A 14,364-nucleotide genomic window follows, 5' to 3' on the forward strand; every position below is an offset into this window, starting at 1 on the left:
ACCAGCTCTCCTCAGCAGGTATCCCACAGCTCTCATATCTTTAACCTCTTGGATCTTCAAGGCAATCCAGGTTTCACCTTCAGTCTCTCACAATGGCTTCTGTGGGCCTCCATGCAGGCCAACCCACCACACACCTGGCCTTGGTGCCTTTCCTTAGTCACAGAGGGAGATTCCATAACTGCTTTCTTCTAGCCTGACTTCAACGCCAGAACCACATGCTGAAACTACCAAGTTCTGCTGCTTGCTGGGGCCGGAACATGGTCCCCTTGATCAATTACATCTTCACCAGCTTTCTGTTTTTCATGGTTTCCTTCATTGCCTAAGCTCAGCTGTCCTGGATCTTTCTCTGGAGACCAGGCTGACCTTAAATCCAGCTACTAGCATTCCTGTCTTCCCAGTGCTGGGATTTGAAGTTGTGTATCACCATGCCTGGACCTAAACTGTTCTCAGTTTCTCTATGATGTCAGAAATATCTTAACTCTGTTCTATGATTTTTTTTATTTTACTGGTCTTTACAGTATCTCAAATTCTGGTATTAAGTAAATATACTTATCATTCCTGAAAAACTACTTTTTAAATAAAGGGTTGAGATACAGCTTAGGAACAGTCTTGTCTGGATTGCCAAGAATGTTTGATGCCAACAATGAAAATTAAAGGGAAAAAGATGGAGAGCAAACATTTTCCACAGAGCATAAATCCCAAAGGGGAAGGAAGGCTGTGGGGTGAGATGGCACAGCGCACACAGGCAAAGTTAGGAGACGAACGGAACAACAAGGAAGTAGACACCTTCAGCACAGACGCATTCACGCCTTTATTACATTTTCTTAGCATTCCAAGTCACAAATAAGGTCTCTGACAACAGGCAAACCTGTATTTAAATTCATAGCGTCTTCTTCTTTAAATAACTGTTACTGTAGGGTTGTGATTTAATCACGATTGTAAAAATTGTGCAGGTATCTTTAAAAAAATTGCTTCTGTCTTTGGTCTCCAAGTGTCCATCTCAGAACATTAAGTGACAGGAGCCAACATAGACTGCTAAATAAAAGAAAAATCTAACATGACACAAATATTTTAAAAAAGACATCACGTGATTTCCTCGTAGCTGTTAATTCTTAATAACATACGAAGGCAGATAGGGAGAACAGGTCCATCGAAGCTTTATTGGAAACCTTGATTTCAAGTAAGATTGCATGACACTGTCGGTTAAAAATGTAGTCCAGTCCTACCAGCAAGCTAACTCACTTTCCTTGTTTGCTGAAGCCTCCAGGCACCGGTCAGATACCGAAGTCGGATAAAAAGCAGGTCTTTGCCCATTTGTAGCCAGCTCCAAAATGGAACTAACTTAGAACCTGCAATTAAAAATAAAGTAAATTAAACTGGGAGAAATGTACAGTAGTTTAGAGCTATAACCTAAATGTCAGGTTGGGGCTGGGCCTGGGGCTGGGGCTGGGGCTGGGGCTGGCTGGAGCTGAAAAGTAGAGCAGTTTTCTACACGTGTGGATGCCTGGGCATGCACACACTCACATTAGCAAGTGGTTGCGTGTGCTGGGAGAGTCACTGACCTTTGTGAGCATCTAGCATTTTAAACATTTAACTTTTTTAAATTATAAAACTGAAGTTATTTTCCTCTCAAACAAAGTCAAGCCTGTCAGGGTGAAGGGCCGCAGGTGACTCTCCAGTGTGAAAGTCTCAGGGAGAAGGGATTGCGCATGGACAGTGCACTAGGAACGGAGTGGCAGGCAGCTCCATCTGCACGGCGTAGCTCCACACGGTATTCTGTCAGTACTCAGCCTCAGGACCTGTCTACTGGAAACTTGGGTCAGGAGGAGGCCCACTGCAGACTCAAAGAAGAGTCAGGAAAAACAGCAGGAGGGAATCTACTGGAACACAGGCGGCCTGGATGAAGGAGAGAGGTGAACGCAAGCCAGCAGACTCAGACAACGGCTCTGCCCCGTTAAGCACCAGCTGTAAATAAAGACTACACTCACCCTCAATTTCTGTCCAGTTGACAGCAACTTCTGCTATTGGGATTTGAAGAAACTGTGCTATGTATAGCAGTTCTACATCAAATGCCCTGAAATAGAAAATATATTGTTATTTATTTTCAAAAGGACAAGTGGGGGCACCAACCAGGGCAGGTTTTGAGGCTTCCCAGACATATGCAAAGCTTCTATGTAGAACAGAAGGCCAGACCCACAGAGGGTCAAACTGACACTGAGTGGACCTGCAGCTTCAGTGAGAACAAGGTGTTCAGTGTGTGGTCCTGTAACACCTAAGTGAGAAATGTTGACCCTCAGCCACAGCTCAGAAACCCTCAGATCAAACAGGCCTTGTGTGCTCAGATAGACTCCGGGTCTCTGCCTCACCCACCTCACGACACAGAGCAAAGGGCTCTCTGCTCACTTACATCTGCTTCTCCCTCTCTCCTCTCATTCAGGAACCCTGGTTTCTTTTCTGATTCAGGGTTCCTGTCCCCTCCCTGTGCTGTCTGGAACACCCATACGGGGTGGGTCCTGACAGCTATGGAAGCCTAGTCTGGAAGGCTCTGGTTGTGACAGGAATACCGACAGGAGTTACTCTGTCCCAAAATACCTGGTTACAGCTAGGCCCAGCTTGGACACTGTCTTTCACCCAGAACTAGATCTGCAGATCCACCATGTTCACCACGAAAACAAAACCAGGGGCAAGAGCCAAGGAGACTTGGCCACAGCCAGGGTCAGGGAATGCTGGGTAAGCCTTTGGGAATTGAGAGCAACAGTCCACTGTGCAGGACCCAATGCACAGACACCTGCACCTGAAGACTACCTACTTTATACTTCAATATGTTAATCTAGGAAGCAAAGATTGTAAAACACACATAGGCAGACACACACACACACACACACACACACACACACACACACACACACACATTTTAACTTTGAAGCTACAGTGTAAGAGAATTTTTTTGTAGTTTACATGAACTCATGAACTTCTAGAGAAGATGACAGACCTTTGAAAACAGATACACCAAAGTGACAGAGACATCAAACATGGGCACAATATTACAATACATAATTATGTAGCTACCCACCAGAAACAAGTTACCCAGAACTTGTGACTAGCATTCAGGAGGACCCTTTCAGCAGTGTTTGCCGGGCACTGACAATAAACCACACACTACGTGTAGTAGAACAGATTAGGGAGTTAAGTCGGGATGGATTCCTTCTCTTCCAGAGTGTCTCCGCACCTCCCCGCTCCCCCGAAGCTAGAGATGAAGTCCAGGGCCTCACGCATTACAAGAACTCTTCCGATTAAGTGACATTCCAAAGCTTCAAGAGTGAATGCTTGAAGGAGAGAAACCTGACTGAGGAATGGCCCAGAGGAGAGAGACCCACAGGGTGATGCCAGTGTGGCAGTGCATGGTCGGGGAGGGGAGCAGACGCAGCAGTCACCACTGAAGGTGATGGAGGAAGCCACTGCAGGGTTTGCAGCAGAGGGGTGTGATCACAAAGACCCTGGGGCTGCACGGAGGTGGTGGAGAGGAGAGCAACTCACAGGCTGGCTATGGGCACATGCAGGGGTCGAGTCAATGTCAGAGCTAGTGCAGGAGGCAGGAATGACACGTGTATGACTTAAGAGGGACAGGATGGGGAAGATGAAGTAACCACAGGGACCTCTTTTAAGAAAAGGCTGTGGATGGAGCAGATGGGGCTGGGGCTGAAAGACATAGGCAGGGTCAATGGGCAGGGTTTGAAGGCAGACAGGGAGGGTGACCACAGGAGACTCTGGGAAGGGAGTGTGAGAGGGGAAGGAGGATAAGGAGACAGGGTATACGCTAGCCTGTGCTTAGATGAACATGTAACAGCCGTGTCAATCTGGCTCCACCTGGATACTCATTGGTCATCGACAAGCCTGCATCCGGTAGTTTGGATGCCCACTAGGGAGGCAACATACCTTCCAGTCAGAAACCTACCATCGTTCAATGTGCAGAGACGAGAAGGTGCGGGCCGCTGCTTCTCGGGTCAGTAGTTTGAATCCACACTGTGTGTCCCTGATTCCTTTGACACAGAGGAACCACACCAGGAAATGGAATCCGTACATAAGAAGGGTCCGGAAGTAAGAACGCTAAAACAGGGGCAGAGGAGGAATGATTGACCATTCCTGGAGACACTGAAGACAGCACTGAAAACACGCTGCTGGCCTGGCGCACCCACAGTGCGGGTGGCATGGGGCTCAAGGCACTTCAACAGGATGTGCTTCCAAAGCAGAGCACTGGGGCCCGAGGCACAAGGTCAGGACCGGAGCGGATGAGCACTGCGGTCGTCTGGTTTTTAAATCATTGTCATCAGACCAGGGTGACGATGAGCCCTGGCTCCTAAGCTGATCTGCAAGACGCCCTGAGTAAACTACAGCAGCTGTCTCCTCGGCTATAGAAGGCGCCTACCCTTCAGAGTCATGAGGAGAGGAGAACAGAATTATGCCAAAGCTGTAGGCCACAAGGAACAGGAACTCAGCAACAGTTGTATGGAGAAGGCTGAAGGTGAGGAGATCAGAGCCGGAGCCCTCCTCACTGCTGCCACTCGCAACACCAGCCATGTTCTGATGCAGGCGGGGTGGGAAACCTCGTCTTGAGATACTGTGGGAAGCTTACACTGCCTTCTCAGTGCCTTCCACATAAAATACCTCTGGTAAACCCTGGGGAACTAAACTCCCAAAAGAATAATTACACTAAAGAAAGGGGCCAGACAGACACGGAAAGGTAGCAAAGCCACAGGTGATAAACAGGATCTGCGAACTACTGTGCTTGAGCAGTGCCAGTGTGATCTACAGACGGGCAGCCTCCACCCAGAGGCTTTGGAGATTTGTGTCTTTCTAAAAGGGACAGTCACGAGCCTGACAATCTCCAGCTAAGTATTTTCCTTACAGACATAAAACAAGAAACATTTAAACTCTGAACAAAACTCAAAATATACTTTGAATGGAACCTATCACAAAAGCCTGGAACCAGGAATGTTTCAGGGTTTGGGCTTTTTTCCTGAGTTTGGAATATTTACTCACAATTTTGGAAAATATTTTGTTGTTGTTAAAAAACAAGCATGGTTTAGAAAAGTCTGCCATGATGGAACAATACTCTGTGTCTTAAACACAATCTAAGAGCCCTTCCTGAGGGGGAAGTCTCTACCAGCCCTGTGCACACTTAAAGAAACTAACTCTGAAATGTGCTCATCTTTCATAAACTCCAATGACGTTGAAAGGAAGCTCATCCTTGAGAGAAAACACGGGGACCCATTTTTTGTCAGATGTGTATGTGTTAGTAAAGAGAGATTAAACGTCAACAGGCTGTTGCCCACAGCTCAGGGAAAGCCTTACCTGAGCAATTGATTCTTTCTCCAGGTGAGCTCGAGACCCACATGCAATGGCCATTTGTTCCTGAGGAAAGAGCAACAATGTCGTTCTCTTTAATATTCAAGTATCACGTATAAATACACCTATTTTGTTGTAAACATCTCAACTTCATAAATACTTAGAGAAAATAAGACTGTATTTATAAAGTGTACTGAGAGGTTCAGAATATGCATAGTTGGGAGACAGCTAGTCACACTGAGAGGACTCTGCTGGGCATGGCTAGACACACGGAGGCAGAGGCAGTGGGGCTCTGTGAGCTCAAGGCCAGCCTGCTCTACATAGAGAGACCTTACGTAGAGCAAGAAGGAAGGAAGTTGACCTCTAGGTAGGTTCTGACAGTTTGCTCTCGAGCCCTGCACTCCTACCACTCAGTGCATGTTCTTATACTCACAGGCCATGGCTGTAGATCACTCAGCCCCTTCTCTAGTTTCTCAACATCTGGAAACTTTGTGGCTCCATCAGCATCTGCCATGAGGATCTTCTCTCCTCGGGAACTGAACACACCCTGTATTCAAAAATCCCAGGTGAAAGAACATTGCTTAGAATTATGTTCAAACTCAATGGCATTTCAGTTCATTCTGTTCAAGGATGTCCAAGATGGCAGAAGGAGGCCAAAGTTCATTGCTAAGAGACTAAGATGTCCTGACACGTATCTACTGTCCATTCACTGCTGCAGAAGTTTTACGAGATCCTCTTCCTAAGCTGATGCCCATCACACTGTTCTGTGTCCCGTGTTATGTGGTCATGCTGCTCACACGACTTCAGAGGCGACTTGAGCAACACATAAAAGAACCCGTCCTCCTCAGGCAAACAGAAGTAGCACACATGCTCTGCGCACCTGTCACCCCACTCAGGCGGCGGAAGCAGAGGATTCCGAGTCTGAAGCCTCAGTCTTGTGACGTGCAGGGTGAGAAGCCGGTTTTCTATATTACAGCACAGGGGAGGTGGAGCTAACATCAGATCCCACACTTGTTTCTGTCTGTTACAGCGCCCGACACGTGGTGACATCGGGTACGGTTGTCAGTGTGAACCATACTGTACGTGCATGTTTCACAAGGACATAAACTGAGGATGAAATCCGACCTCTGTTGTGCCAGAGTGAGCAGCACAGCAGCTGACAGCACCGGCGCAGACTGCACCAGAGCTCCTCTGCACGTGCACACCACGCTATCACCAGTCCTCTCCTTCAGCCAGCCTCCTCAGTAGGTCTCCGTCTCCCTCAGACCCACCTCCCCCCATTGACTCGTGGCATCTCCCATGCACCTTCCCCTATTTTGTGCTGTCTCTACCACAGCACAAATGAACTAAACCTCATTCGATACACTGGCTGTCAGCTGATGACTTTCCTCAAGTCTTACTCTTGGTTAAGTCTAAAGGCACTGAGGGAGCACTGTGAGGAGTGAGGAGAACAAGAGGGGACAGTGTGTGTGTGTGTGTGTGTGTATGTGTGTGTGTGTGTGTATATGGGGGGGAGATGAATTACCATCTCCATGTATGAAAATGTGTAATGAAACACATGATTTTCTACAACATGTGCTACTGAATTTTAAAAAGATTTAATTTTATGTGTAGGAGTGTTTTGCCTATATGTATGGATATGCACCATGTACATATAGTGCCTGCAGAGGCCAGAAGAGGTGCTGGATCCCTTGGAACTGGAGTTACAGATGGTTGTGAGTCCAAACCTGGGACCTCTGCAAGAGCAGCCAGTGCTCTTACCTGCGGGACCAGGTTAAATGTTATATTTAACTATGAATGAATGAATGAATGAATGAATGAATGAATGAATGAATGCTCCATTCCAAGGCTCGTGATCTGATCTTACTCGCCCTCACTGTCCTCCTGTGGCAGACACCTCACATATAACTTCTAAAGGTTTCCTACTTTCACAAAGAACCCTGATCTTGTCAAGGATGAGTATGTTAAAAGTTATCAGCAGGCACAGTGACACAAGCTTGTAATCTCAGCACTTGGGAGGCAGTGCTGAGGCAGAAGGATTGCTCTGAGTCAAGGCCAGCCTGAGTTTCAGAGGAAGACACTATCTACAATAACACAACAACAATAAAACAGCAAAGAAAAAGGAAAAGCCAAAAATAAGGGAACCAGCCCTCCTTCCCCCTAGGAACTGGGATGGCCTCGTGACACTGTCCTGGCCCCCGAGATGTGAGGGAGTTACCAGGTAGGGTTCTGGGAAGGTACATTATTTCCTGGCATGTATAGAACGTGGAGGTGAGTCACGTGTGTTCAGGAGGAAAAGGAGAGGTGAGATCGAGGGCCTCTGCTGACAACTGGAGAGATAAGCAAGAGTCCTTACCACTACAGCATTCACGGAGTGATATCTGGATTTCTTTTATGTGCATTGCTTTGTTTGTTTTCAGTTTAATTTGTTTTCTCTCTGACAGGCCTTAGCTGAAAACAACTCCTCTGGCCTAGGCCTTATGGGCGCCTCATGGGAGCCTCTCCCCAGGCTACACCAGCTTCCCTGCACTCGTGCTGATACCTCCTGATATGCAGCGCACATCAGCAGACCAGGGATTCACCTAAGTTCATGCTACCGGGCTCTGCGGCTCCTTCATGTGGGAAAGCTCAACACACGAGAGCATGCTGTCCTGCTGTGAGCTCAGTTGCTCTAGCCCCAGCAAGGACAACATGAAACTTAGCACAAACATGAACGCTTTCAGAGTCATCTCGACTGTTATATACAGAGTATGAGGCTTAGATCTTATAGTTATTAGAGGTGTCGACAACTTGAAATACTGCTATTTGATATGTGGCATCATGGGCTGAAAGGTTATTAAAGTGCCTTTATATTTTAAACAGAAATGTTAATTATTACCATCCTAACAGCACCACCTTTCCCACGGTTCTGCACCAGCGTTATCACTCGTACTTTGTCACTTCCATATTTCTGGCAGTATTTTAAAGCGACCTGTTGATGACATAAAAGTCAGAATACAGTTAGCTTGGAGAACTGGTGTCAAAGATATGGGTTATCCTGATGTGATCAGAACATGTTACATGCGTGTACTAAAATACACTGTGCCCGCTAAACATGCACAATCACTATCTGTCAGTTAAGATACACATACTCAAATATAGACAGAAGGTGAGCAATAGTTCAGATCCCACAAGTCACACAGACCGGGCCTCCACTTTCAGCCCACCCTTCTGTGACCGGAGTCTTAATGGGAATTATGTAGTTTAGGCTGGTCTTTGGCATTTCCATAGGGGACTGTCTTGACAGCTGACAATGGAAGGCAGGGCCCACTGTGGGTGGTACCATTCTCTAGGCCAGTCCCTGAATGGTGTATGACTGAAGAAAATTAGCAAGTAAGCAGGCATTATGGGTGAATTTGTTTCTCTCTGCTGTTGATTGTGGATATGACGTGACCAGCCGACTCCCACCTCTGTGATTTCCCTACAGTGATAAAATGGAACCCGTGAACCCGTGAGCCAAATAAACCCCTTCTCCCCTGCTTTTTTAGGTTAGGGCACTTTACTTGCAACAGAAGTGAAAATGGGGCGGAAAGCAATGATCCCAGCTTTGGGTTCCTCCAGCAAGTGGAAACAAGTCACGCGGACTAAACGACTCCAGGTTTTCTATCAACCAGCCGCTCTAAAAGCACACATGCATTTACCTTTGACGTCTGGTCTTCGCTACCATCATCAACCACTATCACCTCATAAGTGAACGTGCGGTCATGTTTCTGCAAGAAGCAAAAGTCACAAACCGTAATCTGGCAAAACCACCATAGAGATCAATAAACTTGTAAGTAGTTTTTAATTGTCTTTTGTCTTTGTGTGAGCATGCATACATGTATGGGGGAGGGGGGAACAGCCGTGGTGCACACATGGAGGTCAGAGGGCAGCCTGTAGGAGATTGTTTCTGAGGAAAGGTTGGTCTCTGGCCTCCAACTGCACCAACTGCTATGCAGGGTCACAGGGATCAACTTAAGTGGACAGGTTAGGCAGGAGGGGCCCTTACCCAGTGAGCTACCTTGCCTACCTGTAAAACTGTAATTAAAAACCACATTTTTCTCTCAAATTTATTTATTATTACTATGACTACTATTATTATTACTATTATTACGTGTGTGTGTGTGTGTGTGTGTGTGTGTGTGTGTGTGTGCGCGTGCGTGTGCCCATGCATGGAGATCAGAGGACAACTTTTGGGAGTCGGTTCTCTCCTCGCAGTGTGGGTTCTTAGGAATTGTGTGCAGGTCATCAGGCTTGCACAGCAAGCTCCTTTACCAGCTGAGACAGCTTGTTAGCCCCCACAAAACTTGTAATTTAAGCAACAGATGCTAGACTGTCTAGGGACAAATACAAACAGTAGTACAGAACCACATGAAATCAAAAGGCTCAGAAGGAGCAGGACACATGGTTGGTAGAATAGAGGCTGGGCTGCATGACACTGATGGAGAGCTCTGTTCAGTGCCCTTATCTGCCCTGATCTGCCTTATCTGCTGCGTGGTAGCAGCAGCATGCATCTGTGATGCTAAGGAAGGCTGGGAAAGAGAAACATGTATGAGAGGGAAGTCTGTAGGCCTGAGGTCAGAGGAAGGTTCGGCATGGCTGTACCACTCTGCAGCCTTTTAGGAGAGCTCAGTTCACTTCCAACTTACTTAAGTTCTAAGCCTGTTTACAGTCCTTCTCTGCCTCAAAACTCAAAGCAGAGTAAAATCAAAACAAAGAGTTTTCTAGACAGAGAGACAGAAAGAGACCCAGCCATACAGCCCACTTCATCTCTAACTATTCGTAGACATCTCTAAGGAGAGGTGAACTACTGTGCTTCTGAGTATAAACAGTGCAAACATTTAAAAAGCATAGAGGGCTGGATATGTAGCTCCCGTAGTGTGCCCACCTAACATGAATGAGTGCCTGCACGTATGTTTAGATATAAACAAACCCAATCAAAGTGACTGTTTCTGAGGAAAGGCAGTACTAAAATATTTTATTTTTATAGAATTAGTTTATGATTTAAAATGTTTTAAGACTGTGATTTTGTGTCACTTAATCAATGTGAATTCATCTGAGAAACAAAGTTTTACAGACTACGCTATAAAGCCTCCAATGGTTCTATGACTTCATACATACACATACACCTATCTTTAAAGACATCGCAGAAGTAAGTCTGCACACATTCACTGGCATGTAATCGATACGTCACCAAGCAAGAGAGAATTAAAAGTTGGGGGAGAGGACATGAGAGAAACTCCAGCTCCCTGGTTTCTCTGTTGCCTGAGGGAGCATGCTACATGCTGGGCCTGCTTGCTGACAGCCAGCAGCCTGCGGAGCCACAAGTGGCCCAGGGATGAGCAATGACTCCCACCGAGCCTAGATTGGGGTCTATCACTGGTGTCCTGCCGTCGTTTTGACTGGAGACATGACATTGAGAGAAGTTTGATACCTGTCTCTTTTCTAGGTAGTTCAGGGCTTCATCCATCATCACAGGCACTAGACGGAAAAATGATTTAGAGATTACTTTTGAAAAGGAGCTAGCTAGCCCCAGCACACTCCGCTTACACAGGGGAAAGGTGCCTGTGGATGTCATGCAGCAGCAGGCCACTGTTTCCGGGATGTCTCTGGCCCTCATCAGGTCAGAACTCCTCCAAGAACTTTAATCCTGCCATCTCCATTCCCCTCTTCCCAGTCACAGATCCAACTCTGCCCTCCTCAGGGAGGGCAGGCACTGCATGCCCCCTCCTCTCCCCAAATGGCCCATTAGCAAACAGACTCAAATAGAGCTTACACCGTTTTTCTTCATTGTAGGAAGGCACAACAACGGACAGCTGTTTCGTTGGCGAGTCCCAGATGCTGGGTAGAGCTTCCTTCTGGCCTCTGGCATTGAGGAAGAATTTCTCTTCCTCATGTCGGTGACATGGTGGGATTTTTGTAGCAGTTATGAATGCCACAATGGAAACCTAAAGGCAGAGTGAGAAACAGCTGAAAGTGTTCTAATGTTTGTTGTTCTAAAACACTACTGTTTGCAGAATTTGGGGCAGGGGAATATATAGTCTCAGGTCTGGTTCTTTTACAGCTCTGGAGGTGATTCTGCTGTTACCTGGCAGACAGCCCCTTATGGACTGACTGACAACTGTCCTTGTCCCAGCTGGTGACTTCATAAATGTTTCAGGAGGCCTTGCTTCCACCTCCTACTCCTTGGGCCTCTGCTATGCCAGATCTAAGAGCCAGCCGACCCTTACAAATGAACAAGGTACCACTACCTGCCTGGGGCATGTATGCGAGAGGACAAATCTATATGGCAGCTGTACCATGGAAGGACTCAACCCACAGCAGCGACCATAATGCTTAAGAAATGTATTCTGATTCTTATCCTTAATTTGAATTGAGAACACAGCATCTTCTGAGTAACATATAAGACTTGTAGGCTCCTGGGGCTGGAGAGACAGGTCAGCTGTTAACAGCACTGGCTGTTTTTACAGCGGACTCAGGTTTGGTTCCCGGCACCACATGGCTGCTCACAACCATCCATAACCCGAGTGGCAAGGAATCTGGCACCCTTTTCTGGCCTCTGGGCACTCGAGGCATGCACACATTGCATATACATACATACATCACTCATGCCCAGAAAATAAAAATAAATACTAAGAAACAAATTCATGGGTGCCTTTTCCATGCACTTGGGAAGCTGGCTTTGGAAATAAGCCATAATTTATGTCACCATTTTCACTGGTCAACTTTGTTTCAAAACGAGCTATACAGGTGTGCAATTCTACTCATAGTGCTTTGATGACTCTCTTTATGTGTGTACGGGGGAGCACGACAGCAGCCACACCGGAAATGAAAGACTATGAAGGCTCGGTGGTTGAGAGCAATGGCTGCTCTTGCAGAGGACCCACTTCAGCTCTCTGTACCCAAACTATCAGCTCACAACTCTGTTTGAAAGTGCAGCTCCAGGAAACCCAATGTCTCCAGATTCTGATCTCATGTGCGTGCACACTCACACACTTAAAAAAATAATAAAAATAAAAAGGTGGGGCTGGAGAGATGACTCAGCGGTTAGAACACTGACTGCTCTTCCAGAGGTCCTGAGTTCAATTCCCAGCAACCACATGGTGGCTCACAACCATCTGTAAAGAGATCCGATGCCCACTTCTGGTGTGTCTGAAGACAGCTACAGTGTACTTATATATAATAAATGAATAAATAAAATCTTTAAAAAAAAATAAGTAAAAAGGTGGTCTGGAGGTGTTCTCTACTGTCCAGATTGTGATTTCTGAATTCAGTTTTCCAGACAGCAATCAACACTTCTAAGAAAACAATTAATCCAGATCTGGGGTGGGAAGGTGTACGTCCACACAGCATATCATACAGAAAGCAAAGTCCATCTGTACCCACAAGGGCTGCATCAAAGGGGACAGGTGTGTGTGTGTGGGTCATCTGAAGGTGTTTTTCCGCCCTATGAGAAAGAATCTGCAGCATCAAAAAAGGAATCACTGCAATGAATGAAAACAGAAAAATTTAAGTCTGTAACATTGCAAAAAAAAAATAAAGCTGGCCACCCTTTTACGATGTCAGGGAAACATCTCATCATCTTAAAAACCTGTGCTTCTGCTGTTTCAGGTGACTGGGTACCTGAGGACTTTTCATTTTAAAAAAACAAAACACTCCAAAGACCATCAAAAAGTCACACACATGCACTTAAATCTCCAGATCCCACAAGAAATTTGGACGACAAGTTAAAGAGGATGAGGAAGGCTGTCTGTGAACTCCATACCGGCAAACTCGAGAGTATTTAAACTGACAGGGTAATTGGAATCACAGAAATAACAGGTTTTAAAGGCAGTTGGAATCACCATATTATAGTAGTTTTAAAAGAAGGTTCTGATAGAAATAAATGCATCTGATTTAGACACGAAATGCTATTTGGAATTGTTTTTAAATTATTTTAAAAAGTGGGACACGGTGGAAAGAATGCCAGCAGGTGGCTAGAAAGCAGGTTTCAAGGTGCAACGCACTGCACAGCAAGTGCAACGTGTGTGTAGTAAATTAAAGGACACCTCTCCAAGCTCAAGCCGGTGGGATCTAGTACAGTCCACACAACCTCACCATGTAGTCATCTAAATCTGAGTAAGGAATTCAACGTAAGGTTGCCATGACCTGGACGTTGCCAACAAAGTTCTGATTTGTTCCAAGCCTTTAAAGAAGGCATTTTAGTAAAGGAGGGCGCTTGGCTCACCCAGACACACAGCAACAGTCATCTGGCTACACCATTCCAAGACTGTGCGTGTACATAATATGGCAAAGAGGCAGAGGCCTTCCTGGCCACCTGTCTAGCCATCTAGTCCCAATACAAGAAAGCTTTTCAAAATCAGCTTTCTGAGTTACAGGCTCCTTTTCAAACTATGTGGCAGAGTTCAGTTGGCAAATAAGTCCTCTTCTACAAATCAACGGGGTGGGGTCTGCTACGTTTCTATAGGAATGGCAAAGAAAACGCTAGCGTGCCTGATTCTGGAGAAACAAACAACAAAAACAAAAACAAAAACCAACAACTGGCCAAAATTAATAGAAAAGGGATCTGGGCCTGTCTTTTGCTCACCCATAGTCTCTGTCTCTAGCCTTATGGATCCACTGCTCTCTTTCCAGTTGCAGTACGTACGGGAGGCCCAAGAATAAGGCTGGGGAGTGTGGTGGGACGTGACAGGCGGGGGTTCGGGGGCAGGAGCCCCGAGAAGCTGGGCAGAGGCTCTGGGCACCCAGATAAGGTTCCAAAGGGGGAAATAAAGGTTCAAGGATTTCAGGGAATCTGAGGCCAAGGGGGCCAAGCACGAGAGGGAAGCGCGGAGGGGACACCCGGAGCACGGGACTCCACCACGGTCTCACCAGAATGAGCGCGGCAGCCGCCAGCGCCACGCCGAGCCCCACCAGCTGCAGTAGCAGCGAAGCCATCCCGCAGCTCCACACTTGCGGAAGCGGCGTGCGGCACAGCGCCCCGCCCCATCCCGACTCGCA

At 46.7% G+C, this 14,364-nt stretch overlaps 1 protein-coding gene across 1 annotated transcript; it reads right to left on the reverse strand.

Moving 5' to 3' along the window:
- Positions 1 to 787: 787 nt before the first annotated feature.
- Alg5 (ALG5 dolichyl-phosphate beta-glucosyltransferase) lies at positions 788 to 14,343 on the reverse strand. Its single transcript, XM_032898415.1, has 10 exons — positions 14,236 to 14,343; positions 11,141 to 11,312; positions 10,799 to 10,845; positions 9,027 to 9,095; positions 8,225 to 8,317; positions 5,780 to 5,893; positions 5,353 to 5,412; positions 3,956 to 4,107; positions 1,989 to 2,074; positions 788 to 1,349 (listed from the first exon to the last, which is right to left on the reverse strand). The coding sequence occupies exons 1-10, from the start codon at positions 14,299 to 14,301 to the stop codon at positions 1,234 to 1,236; spliced, it is 975 nt and encodes a 324-aa protein (XP_032754306.1). The 5' UTR covers positions 14,302 to 14,343; the 3' UTR covers positions 788 to 1,233.
- Between the last annotated feature and the right edge of the window lie 21 nt (positions 14,344 to 14,364).

The sequence above is a fragment of the Rattus rattus genome, chromosome 3 (assembly GCF_011064425.1).
Source record: "Rattus rattus isolate New Zealand chromosome 3, Rrattus_CSIRO_v1, whole genome shotgun sequence".
Lineage (NCBI taxonomy): Eukaryota > Metazoa > Chordata > Mammalia > Rodentia > Muridae > Rattus > Rattus rattus.